Below are 23452 nucleotides of genomic sequence, written 5' to 3'. Positions count from 1 at the left end.
TGTAAAGTGAGTATCTCCAGTTAAGGCAGCTGAGCTACATCTCCTCCAGGTATTTTCTGTAGGATTATGAATAATACACGCGGGTGGAGTCTTGCCATAGTGATGTCTCCTTTTCTTTTACAACCTTTAACCAGTGGGGAAGTCAGCTCTCATAACTGTACAAGCTTATTGCTCACCCTTCAAGTAAAACTTTTTAATTATACTTATCCTGAATTATCAAGCATAAGAAAATAATTATGTATGTTGATGCCACAGCATGTGCAGTGTTTGTGACAAATTAGTGGCAAATGGGACAGAAGTGCAGCAGCACTGCATGTCAGAGAATATCCCCTATCTCCCTGAGCAAGCACAGATAGCGTATTTTACCAACTCACAGCCTCCCCTTACGCAAGATTAGTCTGTCTGAGAAAAGAGATAAGATTGTCCTTGAAGACTGAAAGAAAATCAAGACGAAACTGTTTTTTGCTTTGTTCTGATTGTGTTTTTTTTTTTATCTTTTGCAGTTAATGAATCAGCAAGGAAAGTTATCCTTTAAAGAATACCAATTTAATCTCAAAGTCATTGGTCACAAAATACTTATCAGATGAGAACTAGAAAAAGAAAGTCATAGTTGCCAGTTTGGAAGTCCTGCACAGTAGAAAATTTATTGTTAATTTAAAAGGCACATTAATTTCCACGCAACCCTTAGCAAAATGACACTATGCTTAAGACATGGCTCAATAATGTGATACAGTCTTGGGAGAAGGACATAAACACTTTGGGTTTGTTTTGCTTCAGTTCAGGAAAAGCATTTTGTATAGGAATTAAATGCCCTTCATGCCACATCAGGACAAGACTGAGCATCGATAATACTGCTGTTCAATGTCACATCAACTGAGCGTAGCCATTGGGTTAGATCCTCTAGCATTTTTGTGTAGATGGAATTTCCTCCTAATGATGAAGCTAACGATCTGAGGAACTGGAATACTGGGTGGAAAGCAGCAGATAACCTGACTTTGCCTATAGCAGGACTTTCCACTTAAACCAGATTTCTGTTTGCCTTGAAATTCCAGTTCTAAGAGGAAGAGAGCACACCCTGCAAAATTCTGGCAGCTTCTTGGCTGTTCCTCACTAGACCTTGAGCTTTGGGATAACAAACTCATCTTGAAAATCCATCATCACACAAATATATAGATTCAAACCACTGCTGGAATTTTTACAAGGTGCAATGGTTGCTGAGAATCTGTATTTGGCTAACAGACATGTCCAGGCACTTATCCACTGCTTGTTTGGACAAGTTAGTTGTCACGGGAAATTAGCATCATGCTCCCTCTGCTCTAGCCTAGCTTTAAGCACTATCTACCTGCAGTGCTCATGTTCTCTAACAAATCTTTTCACTATTCAAATATCATTTTAAAATGCCACCATGGGCAAAGAAGAAACCTGAGAATTATAAACAGGAATCACACCAGAAACTAACCAGTTCTAGTTGAAGTGTATCAAGTAATAAGCACCTATCAAAATAGCATACTTCCAAATAGTCTGCAGATACTCAGAATTATAGAATGGGAGATGACAGGAATACAGGACCATACGGCAGCATCCAGTTCTCTATGGAGGTAAAGTTTCATCTTAGTTTCCCCTCCTAAATAACAGTGAAAACAAACCCCCAGCTGAAAAGGCACAAATGATCATTGCACATCAAAACTAGTATCCAAAAGTGTCATTACTATTAGCCAGGCAACCAACACTTTTATTATTGTGTCCCTGAATCTGTGCGGATTCTAAGGAAGTTTCTGCCTTGAAATAAACTCACCTATAATGTTTTCTGCAGCTAACATATGCTGCAGCTGCTTTTACGGAAGTACAGGGTTGCTACCACAAGTCTCACAGCTGTTTGTCCCCAAACAAGGCTAATGTTTCAGAACCAGAGCTCAGAAGCAGGGCTCCAGCAGGCTGGGGCTGCCCGGCCTCGTCCCAAGCAGCCAGGGCTGCTCCTCAGAACTGCCCCATGTGTCTGAGGGGAAGTCAGAGCTGTTTGACATCTGCAGTCAGATAAAACCTACATTTTTAGTGGCAGTAGGTATCCGTCGCTTTGCAGACTCGTTGCTGGGAACAGGCTCTGCTCCTCCAGCTCTGTCTCCTCAATTCTTCACTTCCACAAGCCACATGTTTTGTTTACCACAACCCGACGGTTTTCGTGGACTGACCGTATAAACACTGGGCAAGGGGTAAAACGGGCGATGGACAAGATGAGGAGGGACATAGATGAGAACAAAAAAAAGCCACCGGCAAAGCACAGGCCGAGCCCTCTGCTTCCCACGGACCCTGGGCGTGGCTCTTGCTGTCCCAGCTGCTGCCAGGCCCTATCCCCCTTTGTCCCTCGGCCCGGGCACTGTTCTATTCTGTTCCGTTCCGTTCCGCCCGACGCCGCGGGCCCGGTCTCAGTCCCTCCACCCCGCAGCGAGCAGTGTAGCCACCGCGGCGCGCACCCGCCTGCCTCCCGGCCGCTGCCTCACACCCGCGCGCGGTGCTCCGCGGCCGTTGCCCGGAGCCCGTTAGGGGGCGCTGCGGAGACCAACGGTCCGCGCTGCTCGGCGGCCAAAATGGCGGCGTTGGCGGCAGCCCGCGTCGTGGTGTGGTAGTGTCCCCGGCCGCCGCGGGCCGGGCAGCGGAGCGGGCGCGGCTGGCGGTGCGTGGGGATGCCGACTCGCTCGGGGGCAGGGGCGGAGGGGGCGCTCAGGGCTCGCTTTTCGCGTGGGGCGGCCTCGGGGCTGGGGGAGGGGCGGCTGGAGCGCCGCGTGGGGGAGCGAGGCTGATGCGGGGGAAGAGCGGGGGGACGGGGCCTTTCGCCTGTTCGCCGTCATTCCTCCTCTTCCCCCCTCACGGCGTGTAGCGGCGGCGGCTATGGTGAGTCAGCAGTGGCCCCCTCCCGCTTGCCCCCCCGCGGTGACTCTGCAGCACCACCTCTGCTGGTCATGCTCGGGCATGTCGGGCCGCAGCCGGCCAAGGAGCTAAGCCCCGACTTGCCTCCTCCTGGCAGCGCTATATAAAGCCCGGCCTGCCCCGACCCGACTAGGTCCAGATACCCGGCGCCGGAGTCTGGCGTGTGGGCTGGACGAGGCCACCGAGGTGAGTGGACCTCGCCGGGGTCGTCGGAGCGTCGCGCCCACTGCGGGGGGACCTGGGTTGTGTGGCTGTGTGTCCCCTTCTAACGTTGTTCTGTATTTATTGCAGGCAAATGTGCAATACCAAGATGTCGTCCCTTATGGATGCCTCTTCTGTCACCGCTTCGGAGCAAGAGGCGCTGGTCAGTAGCTCTGTTGGACGCGAGTTTTTCCCGCTTTTTGCAGTTTTTATCTGCTAATTCAGAAGCGATGTGGTGCTCGGCGAGCTGTGGTTAGAGAAAAGCTAGGCAATCCGGTGAAGATGGGCCTCTTTGATTCTGTAATTGTGAAGCAGATCTGTCTCATTCGTGGCTGAGAGTTGGAGGTGATGGTTCAGGTCTAGACCCTGTTTCCTGGAGGCACTTGATGGTCAGGTTGCTTGCTTTTAATGAAAAAAAAATCTTACGGTCCGATTTGATCATGTTAGCACTTCATAACTGAAGAATTGTGGAAAATCTCTGTAATGCAAAATGTTTTTTAAATGGTCTTGTAATTACAAGTGAAGGGTTTCGAATTTGGCATTTTCATTTTCTGTTCTACTGAAATTCATAATGTAGTTTGTAATAAGAGTCTTCGCTTGTGTTTATGGCTCTGCATATCCAGGCTTTCAGGACGTTTCTGCTTCCCTGGGCTCTGTGTAAGTTTTTCCAGGACAGAAGCCTGTGTTAGAGCAGACACACGAATTAAAACCGGCATGTGTGCACTGACGTTGAAATGGAACTTTGCGAGAAGGGTGAAGCTTAAAAGTGTAGGCTGATAGCAGAACTTCAAAAAAGTGAAGTAACAGCAGCAGGCTGTTCAAAGTTGGGGGTTTTTTTTTTTGGTTGTTTGGTTTTCCGTTTGTTTCTTGCTGGTTTTAAATCATCATAATAGTGATGCTAACTGTCTGCTGTCATATCTGCTTCACAGAAGAGCTTCATATTTGCAGGAGCTAGGGAGAGAGGGTTAGGGAGTAAAAGGATCTGTACCCTTGGGTCTAGTTGTGGATTCGAAGATCTGGAACTCTGCTTTGCCTTCCTGTGCTTAGATGTCTTTATCAGTTTCATAAACTACTGTTTGCTTCCTTTATGGAACTGTAATGTATATGCCCCATGCTCTAAATAATTCAGCACTTAGGAAGCAGTGAATAGACTTTTAAGGTCCACAAGGTTTTTTATTGTTTTAGCTATGTGTGATTCTTGCAACTAATCTCTTGTTAATGCACTAAAGCTTAATGTTGGTTTTAGCAGATACTTGAAATGGAATGTATTCAACGCTCCCCCAAAAGCGTTCAGTCCTTGTTTCATGATACTTTTTGGTATTCATGACATTTTTATGATACTCATGATAATTTCATGATTATTCACACTTTTCTATAAAATGTGTACTTCCTAGAATTTGTTTTATTTTAGGGAACGTATTAGGATAGCGAATATTAGCTTATTCTGAGAATTATTATGCTATTGTTAAATATACTGCACTGGGAACTGTCAGTGGCTCCACAGGCATTTTCTTTGCAGTTGTGGCAGCCTGTGCAGCCTGTTCTCGTGTCCTGAACTAGTACTGGCACAGACAATTGTGGAACAGTGCAGTGACTGGGACCAGGACATTGCTCTGACCAGGAGGAGCAAAAGAAAAATTTTTAACTTTTCCCTCCTCTACCTCAAAATTTTTCATAAACTGACTGCAGATACAGCTCTGCTGGCACAGTGAGTGTGTGGGAGGCCATTGTGGAGGTAGGAGTAATTGAATTATGATGGACAGCACAAGGTGTGTGCTTACCCCAGCTGAGAAAAGTCTTCAGAGGTAAAGCAGCCCCAGAAAGGAAGAGACTAGGGAAAGAGGTGGACCAGTGTTTTACTTCATGACTTGCATTATGGATCTGCCAGTTGGAAAGGTTCATTTACCTTCCTCCCCTTTGGGAGTCAGTGTTGTGACTAAAGGAGTGGAGCTGAATTCCCCAGCACCTAGATCTGTACTAGGAGCTACCAAAGGAATCCCTAGGCTAAAATCAAGAGTATGTGTGTACCAGTGAAAGATTGGGGGCTATTAAGATGTGTATGGGAATTTACTATGCTTAGGTTTGTGTTATTTTCTTTTAACTTTGCAAAAATAACTTGGATATAGATAGATTTTAATGTGTGTTTATATATCAGATTAATAGAGAAGGTGGAAGCCAACCTGTATGAAGAATTTTGTTTGGTGAATAATTGGTGCATACTGTTTTTCTTCTTCTGCACACAGGTTAAGCCAAAGCCACTGTTGTTGAAGTTGTTAAAGTTAGCTGGTGCAGAAAAGGACACTTTTACTATGAAGGAGGTGAGAACTTTTTGGTAGACCACAGTGAATAGCGTGTTCTTTTGTTTTGCATGAACAGGTGAGCGGGTGGGATAGGACTGTGTAGTTCGAAGCTTGTCTAGAAGACACAGAGGCAATGGACTGGTTTTATTCTGCCGAATTGTCAGGTGCTGTTTAGCCAGTTTCAAAATCTGAACAAATGTATCTGGTGGTGAGCAGAATAGCAGAGTTCTTGGGGATAAAGGACAGATGAAAATCACAGCTCAGGGAGTTTTAGGGAATCAAAGTGAGAAAAGCAAATGTCAATGAATTTAATGTGTTTTCTCTTAAAACAACAGAACCTGGGTATTTAATGTCTTTGTATATTGTTTATTTTACAGGTAATATTCTATCTTGGACAATATATTATGTCTAAACAGTTATATGATGAAAAACAGCAACATATTGTACACTGTGCAAATGATCTCCTGGGGGATTTATTTGGAGTAACAAGCTTTTCAGTAAAAGAGCACAGGTAAAACAGGATTCTTTTTGGAAAGTCTGGAGAACATAATGCATATGGCCTTTCTAAACTCTTTGCATCTTCAAAGATGGTAAGCTTTCTTTTATAATTACATGTAGTTAACTTGCAACATCTTTTTTTGTCCCCATCTAAGGAGACTATATTCAATGATTTCCAGAAATCTGATAGCAGTCAATCAACAAGGTAAGCTAGTCTGGGAGAATTTCTCCATAATTAGCTAAAAAGGCTTTACATACTACTGCCCAGATCAGTCACAAATAGTGAATCAAAGCAAACACTCTTTCTTCTGGAGAAGAAAAACGGAACAGTGTTTGGGTAATTTTGTTGGACTGGAACCAGAACAAACTCATTCAGAGCTGAGCCCAGAGGACACAATTGGAAAATTAGTTGTTTGCTTGTTTTTCTTACAGATAAAGCCCTCAACAACAGAAAAGGTTTTAATATGAAAAGTTATCATCTTGAACTTGTGCCAGTTTAATTTGTGCTGGTTTAATTTTCAAAACTGTATGTGAAATGCATTTAGAACTGGTCACCCTCAGCTACAGAGTCCTGTTTCAAAAGATCTGTATGCTTTAAAGAGTAGTTTGTGATTACTTGGTCGTTAGACACTCTATAAGTGGAGAATTGTTCCATACAGTCATCTTTCCTGCAGTGCAAAAAAGTTCAATATAGCTGTAATTTTTGACTAACACAGGGAGCGAACTCGAAGTTAAACAGTGGAAACCATTCTGTAAACTGGCTTCTAAATCCATGTTAAGACATCCTTTGTTTCTGATACTGCCTAAAAGCAGTTCAGCTGCTGAAGATGGGAAACGTGCTTTCTTTATTATCTCTTACTGTTATGCTTGCAAACTGAAATTACTTCTCAAATTCTTGAAAGATCATTCAGGGTCTGTCTGGTAGTAAGCATATATAATTAACAAGAGTTAATTTTTCTTTTATTTTGTGTCTTTTTAATTCAGTGTTCCCATAAGACTATAGCTAGTATACTTCTCCAAAGAAGTGTAAAATATTTCTTGCCTAATATCCTTTTGTATCTGCAGAATCAGATACAAAATCAGAATCAGCTAATGCACAGCCTTCATTTGAAGGCGCTTCTAATAAAATTGAGCTACTTTATGGCTGAGATTTCTTTTTTGTTCACGCTTTCCCACTTCAGTTATGTTACAGGCCAAGTGGTGCACACAGCTGAAAAGCAAAAGAATAGGGTTATTTTTTCCATTTTTGCAAAATGACAAATGGGTTGTAAGTTCTGCTTTGCAAATGCTGTGTGCAGTTAACGTTTATTTTTCCCTTGCTTTTATTCTAATGTTTTTGAGCCTGAAATTGACTTCTGCTGTGTTCTAATATGGGTTTTGGTTTGATTTGATTTCAGACTCTACACTTGCTAACACACCTGAGGATGATGCAAGGCTTCAGCTGGAAGAAAATATTCTTAAGGTGATTTTTTTTTAATTAATAAATGTTCTTATTGTAAAATCTGTTTAGTTTTGCATGGTGATGTCAGTGGTTTAGATGCAGTTAGTTGATTTGAGCCTTTTACCTCCTATTCATGCTCAGGCTTACTCAGTATTTCTGTTAACTAGGAATCTGTGCAAGAGTTGGAAGAGAAGCAGACTTCATCAAACGTGACTTCCCGACCAACTACATCTTCTCGGAGGAGGACACACACTGAATCTGGTACGTGCACTTTCATGGTGCAGAGCTTTCAGTAGCATGGCCATGTAGGAAAAGAAGTACATTCTGTTGCCTTCCTGGCTTTGAAAGATGCTGACAAATATTATTCATGTTTCTCTATTCATCTAAACCAAAATGTTTCATCTAGAAGAAAATACAGGATTCCTTGCATTGCTCCAGTGTCACATTACACTTTGGATCTCTAAAACCATTAGTAAGATGATGGAATAAATTGTTCCACAGATCTGTTAAACTTGTCCACATCAGCAGGACTTAACCAGTTGCGTTCTCTTCGTGATGAGAACACTTCTTTATAATGACTGATGTCATTAAATTCATTCAGTTCCCTCTGTAGACAGCCACAAAACTTTACATTCCGTTTGCTCTCTAAAACCAGTTTTCATTGGATTTCAGTTGGTGGCCGACATCAAAGGTCTGGTAGTAATGTGGGACGATTTTGGGTATGTTTTGGGTATGTTTAGACTATCCATGAAGCACTTTCTAAACCATCTGGTGACTTAAGCATCGTATTTTTCTCTTCTTTCCATTTACTGTGGTTATTCAAGAATCACTGGCAAATACAGTTTAAAAATGTGGACTGTTTCTTCCCATAATTAGCAAATACAAAAGCTGATCAGCATAAACTTGAATAACTTCAAGTTTCTCAATAGAAGTGCTCTCTACAGTTCTACTTCAGCACTGTTCTGTGGAATTGCTTACGTTAGTTTGTTCCATCACTTCTGCTACCTCATAATTTGGTGGTTATAATTACCCAGGCAGTGATAATCTGTTGCTGCATAGAATCTCCCCTTTTACAGTTCCTCAGGAACATTTTTCAGTTCCTCAGCTGTTGTGTAGTATTTTTTGTGTTCATTGTAGGCTACTGTTACAGTCCAAACACTGTGCTGCATTGCTGAGTGGTTTGCACTACATTAAAAGAACGTTTTAATGTTGTAACAAAAGCTGATGAAGGGATGGAAAGCTTCAGTTAAGCATCACAACCTGTAATATTTAAGCATCACCCAGAGCACGTAAGGTCCTGTGTTGTGCTTACTTATTGTAGGTTTGATTATTAACTCTTGTCTTTGCATCCATTTATTGGTTTGTTGCAACCTTAAAGGTTCTTTTAATATAGTGTTTTTATATACACTTTTTTTCTAATTTATAGGAAATCTTCCTTTTAAACCACTATTCTTGTTAAATTGGGATGGTAGCGGCTCCTTTGGAGCCGCTTACATAGTGTATAGAAACCTTGTGGTGGTACAATATCAGTACAGCATGGAGCCATGACAACTAAATGAGGACAACGATGGACAGGAGCAACCCTTGGGCCTGGGGGCACCAAATTTGGTGGGGCTCTCAGGGCGGAAAAAGAAAAGAGAGGGGCTGAGCCAAGAAGCACCAAGGGAAAGTAAGAGAAGTCTCAAAGTATGTACAAGTGTTTCGTTCTCTTTTCTTTTACAATGAAAGATTCAACACTTGAAGACTCGTGGATTGTCAGGGTGTATTTTGCAAAGCAAGGGAGAAGCTGGCCAGTAAGGGGTGGGTGCAGAAGGCCCCTGGAGGGGGCAGCAGGCTCTTACCCAAATCTCTTGAGACAAGTTATGAGGCCTCTTTGCGGGGGGGGGTGTCACTCAGCTGCACTTACATACTGACTTTGCAGTGCCTTTTTTAGTAAAATTGTTTCTTACAAACACTCTGAAAGTCAGTGGAGCTGAAGTTTGACTTACCCATGCCTAAAGTTCTGTCCCCCTACTCCTGATGCTGTAGGTGGTCATTTCAAAACATGATGTATTTAAAAAGCACTGTCTTTTGGCCTTCAAATCGAGCATCTTTAATAAGCACAGCTTAAAGCAGTGTTCTCAGAGTTCTGTTTACCATAGTATGCCTTGAAGATTTCCTTGCCAGTGCATGGTGGAAGTCGTAATGGTTTGTTACAAAAATCCTGCTGAGTAGATAAAATTACAGTGCAACTGTTAACTGATAGATTTGTTAAGGTGCCTGAAACTTAAACCTGAATTTACCTTGCACAGCCTGAGGCCCTTTGTATGCATGTGACCTGGGAGCTAGTCACTCTGTCTCCCTGAAAATTCTGGGATGGACTCAAGCCCTCTGAAAGTACCTTTCTGTCTACTGACTGTAAAGGTTGCTGGGACAATTAAGATCCTAACTGTATTAAAATTAGGGTGGGTTTAATGTGTCATGTGTGAAATGGAGTAAAAATGCTTCCAAACTTAATTACATCATTGTTATTTCCAGCATCTGGAAGGTGCCATTTACAAGCTGTGCTGATGGGACAAGTGGGAAAAGCCAGTCCCTGAAAAACTGGTTTCAGGAATGTCGCTATTTTCACGTTCTTTACTGTTACTAAACTTTCAGTGCCTTTACATTTTTCCGCCCCATAAAATTATACTGAATGACTTTATTTTTCTTAAATTCTTATCTAAGCAAATTTGTATTTTAAGTTTTAATATTTTAAATAGTAAAAACTGCACATAGCATAGATGCTTTTTGACTAATAAAAATTCTTGGATATGCCCAGAAGAAGATTCTTCAGATGATGTACACAACAGAAGAAAACGACACAAGTCGGACAGCATTTCATTGACGTTTGATGAAAGTCTCTCATGGTGTGTAGTCAGTGGTCTGTGCCGTGAAAGAAGCAATAGCAGCAGTTCCACAGATTCACTCTTCATCCCTGTAAGTCAAAATATCTTCTTTGTGGTACAAATTATGCAGATACTGGAAGTGCAGATGATGCATCTTCAAACATTGTGGTTTTAATTAAAAGCAGTAGTGCCTTCAGCAGTGTCTGGGGAGAGTAGAGGGGCTGAAAGTTGATGTGTGGGTAGAGTGGAGTCTTACATACATCTGCTGACAAAGTTGAACGATAACTTTTAGTGTTCTTTTTAGTTTAAAAAATCAGATTCTTCCTGCTTGGCAGAGTATTGAAAACATGTCAGATAGATTTTATGTTGTAAAATAAATATTGCTTACAATGCTAAGAGAATAAAAGCATTCACAGACATTCTGTGATTCAGAATAGTTGGTAGTTCCAGTACAGTGGTAGTAACTGCCTTGATGAGCTGTGTTCATTTTCCAAGCCTTTACTGGTTTTTATTGTTTTCAGCAAACACTGAGGTAAATAATCTGTGGCTAGATTAAGTCATGAAGAGCTGAACTAACAGGATTCCTGGTCATACACTGTATTCTGAATTGATAGAACTAATACTGTGCCTTCACTCTTGCTTTTTTACAGTTGTTTAGCTGCTGTCTTGAAGTTGACAAGAATAGAGAATTTAATGACACACAGCCAAAAGACAGCATCTTCTTGCATTTGTTCTTTCACTTTTTAGGAGAGCCTTTGTGAAACAGTAGCTGCAGTGTTTAAGCTGGCTCTAGGATGACTACAGCTTCTTATTACAGAGCTGACAAAAGGCTCTCAGATCTGGCTTTATCTTTACCTATGTACAATTTGTTTGGCTCATAAAGCAGAGAAGAGAAGGCTGCGTGGAGACCTCATAGCAGCCTTCCGGTATCTGAAGGGGGTCTATAGGGATGCTGGGGATGGACTCTTCATTAGGTACTGTAATGATAGGACAAGGGGTAACGGGTTAAAACTTAAACAGGGGAAGTTTAGATTGGATATAAGGAAGAAGTTCTTTACTGTAAGGGTGGTGAGGCACTGGAATGTGTTGCCCAGGGAAGCTGTGAATGCTTCATCCCTGGTGGTATTCAAGGCCAGGTTGAACAGAGCCACGGTGCCCCTGCAGGGGGTTGGAACTGGATGATCTTAAGGTCCTTTCCAACCCTAACTATTCTATGATTTTATGATGGTATGAAAAGATGTTCTGTCTAGCAGCAGTGGTCTCCTTTCTTCCATAGCTAATTAAACTGAGTACTTCAGTTTTATCATAGGAGCTATGTTAACAATACTGGTTATGGACATGCAGTGTAAGGCTGAATGTGTGCTCTCTCTTTTTTTTTCAGGATCTTGATGCCAGTTCCTTAAGTGAAAACTCTGACTGGTTTGACCACAGTTCTGTTTCAGACCAGTTCAGTGTAGAGTTTGAAGTTGAGTCTATTTATTCAGAAGATTATAGCCATAATGAAGAAGGGCAGGAGCTGACAGATGAAGATGATGAGGTATAAATTTGTTTTGTTGGGAGTTTTGGTTTGGTTTTGTTTTTTTTTTTTGACTGGCAGAGGTTGGAGAGAGGGGGAAAGGTACAGGAATACTTCTTGTTGAGATCCCAACAAGAAGCAGTAACTTCAGGTGTATTTCAGGACTCTGTGTGCTATGTCTTAAACTGCACCCTGTAATTTATTAAATTAAACTACATGCCTGCGCATTTGGCTAAACCCACCAGGCAGTAACCAGGACAGTGCTGAGACTTTCCCCGGGCTCTGAAGTTGGCTCTTGACAGCCTGGAGAAGTCTGTTGGTTTAACTTCATTCACTGGCTGGTGAAGTTTATGGCAGTGTGTATACTAGAGTCTGTTTCTATGTTCTTAATTGCAGAAGTGTGTGTTGAGCTTTGATAAAACTTTTGATACCAAATAAGAAATTTCCTAGTAAGTATTTGCAAAGGGGTATTTCTGAATCATTTGCCTCCATAAACATGAATGTTTCATATAGAGATGTTGAAGTACTATTCTAGAAGTTTTCGTTGGGGAGCAAAAAGAGTAAAATTGTGGTTACCATCATTTTCAAGAGATCTAGGTATTAAGAATGAAGTGGGAAATTATTTTTTTATTCTGGGTTAGTTTTCTGTTACATCAAAGAGGTGAATCAGCTCATGGCAAGATTGGGGAAAATACCAGAGGCAGAATTTGCCTGGAATGTACATGACTGATGCTTGAGAGGCTGAATGGGACTGCCTGTGCTGATGTACACCAGGTTATGGTGCTGTGGAGCTGCACTGGGGTTTCTTCAGTCTGAGCAGACACAGCCCTCTGAGCCTTTACTCGTGTGAGAGCTCCTTTCATACCTTAATATGTGGCCCTTGACTGGAATCTCTCCAGTAGCTCTGTATCTGATGTGTGGGGCAGCCCAGAGCTTGCCACGGCACTCCAGGTGTGTGTGTCCTCACCAGTGTTGAGCCAGAGGGGAAGGATCCCCTCCGCTCTAGAAAGCAGTGCTGTCTGTTCAGTCTGTGTTTTTCTTCAAACTGTGTTACAAGTGGAAAGAGAATTTTCTTCCCCCAAACCAGATTGTGTGGAGTTAACCTGCTAATATAAATTAGCATATGTGCTACTTACTGCAGTTGATTGAAAGTCTATCAGAAAATCTGTCACACTAAAGATCTGTCAGATTTTAAATTGAATGCCCCAAGCCAGTTACATAAGTACATTTTTTGTTGTTATTTAAACCAGATATATCAGCTGACTGTTTACCAGGATGAAGATAGCGATGCTGATTCATTTGATGAAGATCCAGAGATTTCTCTAGCTGTGAGTAAAACCTTGACTGGCAAAGTGTCATAAGTTGGTGAACTGACAGTAAATCAGGGAGTATAGATGAATTCTGTTGCTGCTAGTTACTGGTTTTAGAATTAATTTGACTTCTGTGCTTGAAGATTCCAAGACAGTATTTTAATTACTGAATATGGGATTATTAAGGATCCTTGATACATAGATATATAGATATATATATATATACACACACACTTCTTTTTTTTGTCTTAGTAAGCTTCCTAATCCATTAAAAAAAGAATCACACTAACTTATGGTTTCACTGTCTTAATGGGAGGAAATTAGATGGAGCCTAAATATGACTTTTTGCACAAAATAGGGAAAAAGAAACCAAAACCAAACTTAGATGTGTATTTAAAAACCTCTTCCTAGAAATCATAAGATCTAGTTTTATTGTCCAACCTGAATGAATGACTCTATAACATACAGATATGAAGGGAAATCTATTTTCAGAACAGTATTGTAAGATTTAAAAGATTTTGAGGCTTTTTCTAAATCCTGTGAGACCCTTCTTGAAATGTGGGAAGCAGTTCCCAGGTTTGAGGCAGAGTATGTAGATGTATGTGAAAAAAGCACACACTAGGCTTAAAATGCAGTGTGTGTCTGTATTTGCTTTTGACAGTCAAAGCATGAATAAAGCTGTTATCCAAAGCTGTCTGAAGCGTTCCAGCCCCTTGATGGTCTGTGGGACTGAGGGGCTTTCCTGTGTGTGTACAACATGGAGTAAGCCACCGTCTAAAACCGTCAGTGCCTCTGGATGGAAAAATACAGCTCTGTGTTATTCTTAGGAATTAGGATTGGTTTTTTTAAGCTTTTGATGTCTCCGATGTTATTCAGGAATAAAACAAAGAGTCTTTTTATTTTCTAAATACCTTCTGGTTTGATTTGGTTTTGGTTTTGTTCCCCCTATGACATACATCGTTTTTAAGAAGGGTCTTTCTCCTTAAAAAATGAAGTGTGTTTTTAAAGAGACCGTGGCTTGTTTTCAGTGTAGCTATGGAGTAAACTGAGAGAATGATGTTTTGGTTTTTTTCTCCCTTTTTAAATGTCTGTAGTCTGTACTACTGCTGTATGTATCACAGTGCCCTCGCCTGGCCGTTTTGCACATCACCAGTTTAGCATCCTGCTAGAAAATGACTCTTCGATCTTGTAGTTTCTGTTTAAGAAGCCCATTGTTGAAAATAATGGAAATGGTGACCATTTAGTCAGAAATAAGTTTTTCATGAGGTTCTCCAAAAAGATTTTCGTGGACTGGTTTCTTCATTTTTTGCATAAGGAATGAAAAGTCATTATTGCTCTACCTCTTCTTATTTCAACAGTCTACTGCATAAAGACAGTCTGAGAATTGTTTTAAAATCAAGATTATTTTAATCTAGAAAGGTAAAATGAGGACAAACAGTAAGTGGAATTTTTAAAGTATAAACAAGTCACTAGATATCTTGAGCTATTATTTTGGCAGTAATAAATTGTTTATAACCTCTGCATACTTCAGTTGTAAGTATTCCAAGTAGCTTAAGCTGTTCCAACCTTTAATTCCCTAAAGGATTACTGGAAGTGTCCCAAATGCAGCGAAATGAATCCTCCACTTCCACGCCATTGCCACAGGTGCTGGGCTCTTCGTGAGGACTGGCTTCCAGAAGAAAAGAGTGATAAACTAGAAAAGAGCAAATTTGAAAGTTCCCCCCCTCGAGAGTCTGAAGAAGGTTTTGATGTTCCTGACTGCAAGAAAGTGAAAATGACTGAAGATAAAGAGCCAGCTGTGGAAGAGAGTGAGGAAAAAGCAGTGCAAATTTCTGAGTCCCAGGAAAGTGAAGATTACTCCCAGCCATCAACATCGAGCAGCATGTTTTGTAGCAGCCAGGAGGACTGTAAGGAACCTGAGAAGACAGAAAGGCAAGACAAAGAGGAGAGCATGGAATCCAGCCTGCCTGTTACCAGCATAGAGCCCTGTGTCATATGTCAGAGCAGACCCAAAAACGGCTGCATAGTGCATGGCAAAACGGGACACCTCATGTCGTGTTTTACGTGTGCCAGGAAACTGAAGAAGAGGAACAAGCCCTGTCCAGTGTGCAGACAGCCTATCCAGATGATTGTGCTGACTTACTTCAGTTAGAAGGATGTTGAGTGGAAAGCAGCAAAAGAACTTCATAAACTGGTTAAGAGAGTAAGAAACTATTTTTGTATGCATATTGGAAATTAATATTAAAGGTTGTCTTTACATTTGCTATGAAAAGTGATTGCTGACATAAATGCACTGAAGTTGGTAAGAGGTTAGCCTAATATTCCTAAGTTTAAGGTTTTAAATGCCTCAGTAGAAATAACCAATTCCTGTGAACTACCTGCTTCTCCAAGTGTTTTGTGTTCCATACTAGTTAGTGACATTTGTTCTACTGGGTTAAATACATTAAATCTCCAATTCAGTGATTATAAGAGGAGAGGCATGTTGAAGTGTTTGTTTGTGTGACTTCCTCTTAAGATAGAAGTCTCTAGATTATCTGTGCCTGGTGAAGATGCCCGGCTCAGTCACAACCCTCTAAATAGGTCAATAAAATAAATAGAATTTTGTCTCCCTCATTCCCAAAACTTGTATTCCTCCAAATAGTCAAGTTACAAGGGAGATCTTACTAGGAAGATGGGATAGAAACAGATTCAAGGTTTTGGGAATAGACACGAGTCATATCTGTTGTAAATGTCACAGCTGTGTATATTCTGAGGAGTCATTGATCCAAGTTCAGTCTTACAGTTACCTCCTAAATGTCCTGAGAAAGTGGCTTTTGAAATGCTGTGGAGGTTTGGAGATCTGCACTACCCCGGTTCTTACTTTAGCAGTATGAGAAAAGACTTGGACAGGGAAGGTAAATGAAGGAGATGCTATGGCATGTCAAGTCAGGCAATATTGGGGGACAGTTGTATTCTTTTTCTGCACTGTTTCTGACTTTAGGAGTAGAGCATTGCAGCGTGATGACTGCATTTGTGTGCATAAAAATAGTAAGGGAAAAAAAAGTCCCTCTGAAGAAACAAGCTGTGTGCTTCTTGTTCACAGGCAGTTTAAATTCAGTAGTCTTGCCAGTTTGCACAGGTTTTATCTCTTGTGAGGATTTTGGGAGTGTGTTTTGAAGTGTTTGACCAACTCAAAATTACTCTCATTGGAGCTGTCCTGAACTGCTTTTAGGTCTATAGTCTCCTCACTGTATGTTCTCAAAAATGTTGTGAGACTTCTCAGTTCCTGTATTAAGGAGTCTGACCAGCTCAGTTCTGTACCTTCAGAGTAGATAGCGTGAATGTATTTATATAATAGTTACTCATCTGAGCCATTCTTCAGATGGAGACTTTCTGTACCAGTGAGTTGTACTTTTTCCTTGGGAAAACCATATTGCAAGAGAAAATGTATGGGTTTAGCAGCTTTTAATTTTACAGGTAGTTGCTGATCATCTGCCCAATAGAGAAGGGGAAATGAGTAGTCAGGGGATGCCAGGAATGGGGATGTAGCCTTAACTGCAGGACTTGTGATGTGGTACTGACCTGTAGGGTGAGGTTAAATGGCTTCCTTCACCAGTTCAGATCCATGGGTGTCTGTGTGCCAGTGTAAAGGCTTACTTCTACTGCTAGAGTTAGCTTCATGTCAAAGCTGAAATAGTCTGTCTCTCTGGTGGGAAGTGTCTATAAACCAGGGCTGCAAATGCCCACAAGTCAGGGGAGTGCTAGGAAAAGGCCATAAAGCTGCACAGAAACACTCGCTCAGTAAATCTGGTATTGTTACTGGCCTGGAAAGAAATACCTTCATAGGCAGAGGCTGAATTGCCAAATCGGTTGTGAAGTTCTTTGATCAGCAGAAACCTTTGCTGGGGTTCATGGGGTTTGATAATGAGCCCAAGATGACAGTGCAGTCCTTTGGGCAGCACCTACGTACATTTTTCAGGTAGTGATGCTTCTAATAGGTGGCTGCCTGCCTTAATTCACACTGCATCCTGTTTTTGTTCAACAGCTTCAACTGTCATATTGTCTCCTGTCATCTGCCCTTTGTAAGGGTGGTTAGTCACTGTGCTGCTTTAGGGAGCAGCTGCTTTTCCCTGGTTCCTGCTGGGATGAATTTCTTAATGAAGGTTGAAGAGAAAATGGAAGAAAGGAGGAAAGCAGTGATTTAGTACTGGTTAGAAAAAGACTGATTGAAATTAAGAGTTTTCTGAGTTAGCTTGATTCATCTGTAGCTGTTCATCTGCTTCAGTCCTCTTGATTCTGGAGAGGGGTTTTTTGCAAGGGCATGTAGGGATAGGACAAAGGGGAATGAATGGCTTTAAACTGAAAGAGGGTAGATTTAGATTAGATACTGGGAAGATTTTTCATCCCTGTGAGGCACTGGCATAGGGTGCCCAGAGAAGCTGTGGCTGCCCCATCCCTGGCAGTGTTCAAGGCCAGGTTGAACAGGGCTTGGAGCAACCTGGTCTAGTGAAAGGTGTCCCTGCCCAGGGCAGGGGGGTTGGAATGAGATGATCTTTAAGGTCCCTTCCAACTCAGACTTCTGTGTGATTCTGTGAATTGTACCATCCCACTCTGGCATTCTCCTCCAGTGAATTCCCTTAAGTGAGCTCCCTGTTTAAAAAAAACAGCTCTCAAAAGAGCATGTGTGATCAAAGTTGCTTTTTACTCAGCTTTGGGAATTTTTTTCAGGAGCAATTTCATCTCTTGGTAAGAGTTTCTCTTTTGGCAAAGGATAAACGGAGAGCATACAGCATGACTAATTTCTCCCTTTCACAGTTTAAAATTGTGCTAAAGTGCCCTGGAAATACGCTCCACTTCATGTAATGCTGAGGCAGTAGGCAATTTTAATATCTGCATCTATGGACAAAGCACTGAATCAGAGCAAGTCTTTGTTTTGAAAGTCATTTTCTGGCTTAGTACTATTCTTAATAACTTCTAGTAAGACTTTGGGGTTTGACTGTTTTGTTATGTGTTCTCCCCCAGCTTGCCTTGCAGATCTGGAGTGACACATATCGGTCTCTATTCCAGTGCCTGGGGTTTGTGGTGCTGCCACCCAAGCGCTGTGGCCCCAGGTCATTGGTCTGAAAGGCTGAAATCCATGGGCCTGTGCTTGGAATACATTGGGTGAGCATCACATGGCCCTGTGCTCCTCGTGTTGCTCCGGCCTGCACACACAGCAGAGGATTTGGCAAAGTTTTCCTATGGAAGTTGGTGGTTGTTGTTACTTTGTGGGGTCTTTGAGATCCTTATTTAATGTCACACATTTAAATCCTTAATTTATTGCCGTTTGTAAATACTGTGCTCACAGTGTTTTGAGCTTTAATTTATTGAATCAGTGTACTGGTACATGTGTAGATAGGTAAATATGCATACTTAGTAAATCACAGTCACAGGAAAATTATTTAAGATATTCTAGCAACAAGATAAGGAGAAATATAAAGAGATTACATTCAGATAAAGAGGGGCATAGAAAGATTTATTGCTTTGTTTTCTTTTTTTCCTTCCCTTCGAACAACTTCTGTGCCGAACCTGAGCAACATTTACTGACTAGAGATGGAGGCTGGTGTAGCATTAGCGTGATGGAAACAGTTTGATGGTATTTGTTTTCCTCTGGAATGTGTTTGCATATCAGAGTACAGCCAAGAAGCTGACTGGTACCAGCAGAGGTGGTGAGAGGCTTCAAGGTTAATTTGCAGCAAATGGTAATTGCTTTTGCCTTCAAACTCATGACCAAGAAAGCTGAAGGGGTGGCCAAAGGTTGATAGACAGGGCAGTTTTCAGTAACTGTCTTGGTCAGTTCCTTCATGCACTTAAATGGTAGTTATGTATAAATGCTACAAGAACTCACATTTATTCTTTTTTATAAAGTATAATAAACCCACGTTTTGATTAAATACAACTATTTCAGTAGCTAGCTATTTATTGGTATTGAAATTTAACTCCTGACCCAAGGAGGTGAAGCGGGAGGTGAAGTACATGAGGCAGATGGTAAAATGGCTTCGTTTCAGTGTAAAGCTTTTCTCAAAAGGCTGGAAGCAGTGTTGAACATTAAAATCCTTTAGAACCCTTAATACTGAGTCTTAAGATGTATTAGTTAGGATACCTGCTTCTTTTGGCCCTTACAAACCTTGCACAGCTGAAGCAGAAATAGCTGGACCGCCAGTTACACGGGACACTGAGGCTGCAAGGAACTGTAGCAGCAAAGAATCTGAGTAGCAGCAGCACCCCCCTTGCATGGAGTTTTAGTGTTGCTGATGAGCATGCCGGAAGAAGTGTATGCCATGCTGTGCTGTGCCGTGCCATGCAGGGGGCTTCTTCCCGTGGCAGGTTGGTTTGTAAGGGGTAAAAGTGCTGCAGAAAGGGCATTAGGTTTATTCTCAGTGTGGTAGCTTTTAGTGCTGGATTCGGTTTGCTCCTAATCTGTTGAAATTTGCTCTCTCCCAAATGTTTGTCCATGGCTATGAGGCCATGTGTGAGACTTGAGGCAGATTTTTGTCCCCTCAAAAAGTAATCTGAGGGAAAAACAATTCCTCATTCTTGCAGAAGGCATCAACAAGAATAATGTTTTCAGAAAATTGTGTTCTCACAAAAGAGAGAGAGATTAGAAAAGCATCAAAGCATAATGAAACTGAAAGGAAGAAATAGGATTAACGTAGGGGTGAAGAATTTTTCTTGCCCACCTTAATCTAAAGCTGGTGCTGCATCAGGGCATAACTTTAGCAGTAGAGTTTGTAATTTAAAATTTATTCAGCATATTAACATTTAGTTGTGCAACACTTGGCCTAAAATGGGGTATTTGCCGTTGCAGTATTTCCCTGTGAGAAAGAGCACTGGACACAGGCATGGGACTTGGAGAAAGGCAGTGTCATACCTGTAGCGCTGTAGGCTGCTCTCATGGTCATCTGCAGTGCCAGCATATGGATGCAGGCTTTGGGTGTTCGTAGTAAAGCACATTATGTAGCGTGTTTACTCTAAGGGCTCACGCCTTGCATTGCACATCCAGTTCCCGTGTGCCAGCGCTTCCCTGGAGCATCACCTCTCCTGGTGCTGGTGTGTCTGTGCTCTAAGGGTGACTGAGCAGCTCCAGCTTATCTGTACCCAAGGCAAAGTCCGTCCTTCACTTAAAGGTTGCACAAGCGACGTAAGGCAATAAACAAACCACCCACCCCAAAACTTGGGCTTAAGGTGTCTTGAACGATGGATCACACTTAGCAAACATGAAAGGCAACAATTTTTAATGCCTGTTTTTTCATTACTTTAGCACAGATGCACTGCAAGCTCCAAGTGATCGCCTCTCGTGTGTGTGTATATATATATATATACATATTCTACACATAAGATTTGTTGGTGATCCTTAAAAAGACACTGTCTCCCTGAGTAGATGCTGCTTTAGCTTCACAGCCTGCATTTAAAGGAAGATTCTTGGTTTTGCCACCAACAACATAACCCCTAAAACACCAAATAGCTTTTCCAAAAGCAGAGTCTTGCTTTGTTGTCTGACTGCACACAGCTGGAATGACTGTTAAATGGACTGGTTTGTAGTGAATTTAACTAACTGCACCATTCTGCCACTCCTAGATGAACATACAAGAGCTTTCCACAGCACGTAACTTCTAGTTACCCAGTGCACCTTACTACCACGGTCAGTAACTCCACTCAGATTGCACAGAGTATAGATCCATTTATGAAAAGAATATTCAGGTGTAATTGTGTTTTGCCTTTTGGTTCTCACTTTTTCCTTTTCTAAGGAAACTAAATACTATGTTCCATTTGAAAGCTTTAAATAAAGATTTGTTTATATTCTCCTCGGTGCTTTTCTCGTGTCAATGACTTGATTGTTGAAGTTCTGGTACCTGGTTTCACACACATTAATTCCATGAGCCAGTGCACTGCCTCTTTCTGCCCTCATTCAGCTGCTGGGCCACTGGCTTCTCACGGATTTATTTAATGTGTAGGATTTTAAACTCAAGTGCTCTCTCTTCCTCTTGTGACAGACCCAGAACCAAGTATCTGATGGGATTAGTGGAGAATTACTGACTCCACTGACTGGTAAACAGTCCGTAGCAGTTAAGAGTGGGAGAAAAGGTAGAGAATTCAAATGGATAATGATAAAAACACTCAAAAGCCAGTATCTCATTCCAGCCCAGCACTGCTGTTTTGGTTTCTGAGGTGCATTTACAGCTTCCTGTGCTGCATGGATCCTGCACAGCTGAGTGGTTAATGCTCAAGTGCCTGAGTGAGAAGGGCTTAGTGTGACAGGCAGGTGCAGCCACCTCAGCAAAGGTGATATATTTGAAAAGGCATTAAGAGATTAACTGAATTCCTGTGGGTATTTTATTTACCATGTACAGGAGAAAATTGATGTTCCCAAAGGTAAGCCCTCTTGGTCACTTTTGAAATTGCTTTAGAAAGTTGCTGGCAGATAGAGTTTTCGAGTAAACACAGGAGGAGATGGTACCAACTGGCTTTTCTTGATACATGTTTTTGTTGGACAGCTTCAAAGGGCCCTGAACATGACTTGCAGCTGACCAGGTGAAAGGAACCCAGTAATTGTGCCTGCAGCCCAGCCCAGGCAGGGCACTGAAGGGCATCGGCTGGCACTGGAGCCAGGCTCTGCACAGGGTTTGTGCCCCACTCTGTGCACTTCCAGCTCCCAGCACGGCTGATAGAGCAGGTTGTACAAACAGCATAGTAACAGGCCTGTGGAACACTGAAGCCACTTAAAGCCTCACTTCCATACCAAATCCAGTAAAAAATGGAGACCAGCAATAGTATAAAGCTGTCACTGGCTGTTTGGCTGTTCCCACATTGTTTTTAATACTGTGGCATGGGGGAACACCATTTTCAGGGACCCAAGTTGTTCTCTGTTGCATGGTAGCACAGCTTACCATCAAGCTTCCAGCAGCATGGCCCTTCAACATATACTTACACTTCATTTCCATGTTCTTGTCTTAGACCGTGTCTGTGTTACTGGGCTTCACCTTATTTCTGTCCAGGTAAGAAAGAGCATACGGAAAAACGCTGTTTTTCAGTGACTACAGCGGCTTTATTATGAGAAATGAGGGTTGGGCTCCTGGCATTCAGTTCAGTTGGGTCACACAGCAGCTGCCGGCTCACACAGGAGCCTGAGCTTGTGTGAAACATTTGCAGACAATCCATGACTTCTTTTAAACTTGGGCAAATTCTTCAGACTGTATTTGTGCATCACAATTCTACAGTTATCTCCATAGGCTGTACAGGGTGTCTTTAGAGTAAAATACGTAGAAAATATGATAGTCTTGTAATTAAAGTAAAACATTTGATTGTTGAGCCAGTATTTTACAAAATGCAAAAAACATGCCTGTAAATCTGAGAGTTTGGTTCATAAAAACATACATTCTTTTGCATATACAACTCCATGCCTGAATTTCAACCGCATTTGTGCAGGAAGATGTTGCCTTGCCACCTCATGTCATTCCCAGCTATTGGAAGATGACAAGCAGAACGGTCATTAAAACCAAGATGACATGGAAAGTTGGTTTTACCGCAGCTGAAGCCCATTGGAGCTCCTGGTAGAGGGGAGTTTTGGGACAAGAAGCAGCACTTGACCTGATAGAGACTTCTGGGAAAGTGAAGTCTTGTTTCAGAGCACTGAAGTTACCAGTGTTGTCATGTATTTCCACTGTCTTCAGGATGGATTTAAATCCCGGTAGAGTAGCCTAGGAGCAAACATGAAAGGTTTCTTATTGGTGTGAAATGTTGAGTTCAGCTGGGAAACAAACCATTGTGTGATGTGTTTGTTTACGCTTTCGACACATAGAGAAAAGTGTTCTAAACATAGAGAACACAGAATGAGGAAAGAGTATTTACAGCAAAAAGAACAAACTCCCCAAAACTGAATAGAAACAGAATGCATATTTATAATGGGGGGCACTGCATGCTGTGCAAGAGAGGCAATGTCACTTAAGCATAAGCCCTTGGCAGGCAGAGTCCATCTTGCTTTGATGTTTTCTGAACACCAGCATCTGAAAACTGCTGCAGAAGAGCCATTTCAACCCTGGGGAGTAACTGCCATGGAGGGTGGTGCCAGCCCAGGGCTGTGTGGGTCCCAGCCTCCCCCTCCTCACCCTTCAAGAGCTCTAGAGTTTGTTTCAGACACCTCAAGCTGGCATCACTGTGGTCCAGACGCTCATCCCAGCCTGCTCCACCATCCAGGTCAGACGAGTGCTTATCTCCAGACATTCTGGGGACTCAAGATCTTACTGAATCAAAAAACCCCTTCTGCTGACTCATATTTTAAGATATTTTCTTTCAAATCTGCTAGAGTCTTTACAGCTTCTGTACCAGTGTCTTGAGCAAGTTCAGCTCGTTCATCTGCATGGATGCAGTTTTGCTGT

General features: G+C 42.0%; 2 protein-coding genes and 1 long non-coding RNA gene across 8 annotated transcripts in view; 1 reads left to right on the top strand and 2 right to left on the bottom strand.

Moving 5' to 3' along the window:
• Positions 1–617: 617 nt before the first annotated feature.
• On the bottom strand, positions 618–2256 carry LOC133276414 (uncharacterized). The gene is made up of 2 exons (XR_009745870.1): positions 2046–2256; positions 618–1624 (listed from the first exon to the last, which is right to left on the bottom strand). It is a non-coding gene; the product is annotated as an uncharacterized LOC133276414 (long non-coding RNA).
• Positions 2257–2511: 255 nt separating this feature from the next.
• Positions 2512–15364, top strand: MDM2 (MDM2 proto-oncogene). Of its 3 annotated transcripts, XM_061467125.1 has the most exons (12): positions 2512–2671; positions 3023–3111; positions 3217–3289; positions 5370–5444; positions 5804–5937; positions 6080–6129; positions 7322–7386; positions 7533–7626; positions 10166–10323; positions 11614–11769; positions 12999–13076; positions 14641–15364. In XM_061467125.1, exons 3-12 carry the CDS (start codon positions 3221–3223, stop codon positions 15208–15210), a joined length of 1449 nt encoding a protein of 482 aa, XP_061323109.1. In that variant the 5' UTR covers positions 2512–2671; positions 3023–3111; positions 3217–3220; the 3' UTR covers positions 15211–15364. The 3 variants fall into 3 exon arrangements, with proteins under 3 accessions (XP_061323109.1, XP_061323110.1, XP_061323108.1); XM_061467126.1 differs by lacking the exon at positions 3023–3111 and having other exon boundaries at positions 10169–10323; XM_061467124.1 differs by lacking the exon at positions 3023–3111 and having other exon boundaries at positions 2513–2671.
• A 6791-nt stretch (positions 15365–22155) lies between these two features.
• Positions 22156–23452, bottom strand: part of CPM (carboxypeptidase M) — a 31000-nt gene continuing 29703 nt past the window's right edge. For all 4 annotated transcript variants that reach the window (XM_061467122.1, XM_061467121.1, XM_061467120.1 and 1 more), the window contains one exon: positions 22156–22774. In XM_061467122.1, the coding sequence (XP_061323106.1) occupies positions 22538–22774 (237 nt within the window). In that variant the 3' untranslated portion in view covers positions 22156–22537. The remainder of the gene's footprint in view (positions 22775–23452) is intronic.

This window comes from Pezoporus flaviventris, unplaced genomic scaffold (assembly GCF_033815535.1).
Source record: "Pezoporus flaviventris isolate CSIRO_AGI_PZ_B2104156 unplaced genomic scaffold, CSIRO_AGI_Pfla_v1 ptg000045l, whole genome shotgun sequence".
Taxonomy (NCBI): Eukaryota; Metazoa; Chordata; class Aves; order Psittaciformes; family Psittacidae; genus Pezoporus; species Pezoporus flaviventris.
Note: the sequence above shows the minus strand (reverse complement) of the source record. Positions and strands in the feature narration are given on the sequence as shown.

Bases quoted from the DNA above. Each gene is read 5' to 3' on its own strand.
- MDM2 (XM_061467125.1), top strand. From the start codon at position 3,221: ATGTGCAATACCAAGATGTCGTCCCTTATGGATGCCTCTTCTGTCACC. The intron at 5,445-5,803 runs GTGAGAACTTTT...TTTATTTTACAG, and splicing joins ACACTTTTACTATGAAGGAG to GTAATATTCTATCTTGGACA. The intron at 7,387-7,532 runs GTGATTTTTTTT...TCTGTTAACTAG, and splicing joins TGGAAGAAAATATTCTTAAG to GAATCTGTGCAAGAGTTGGA.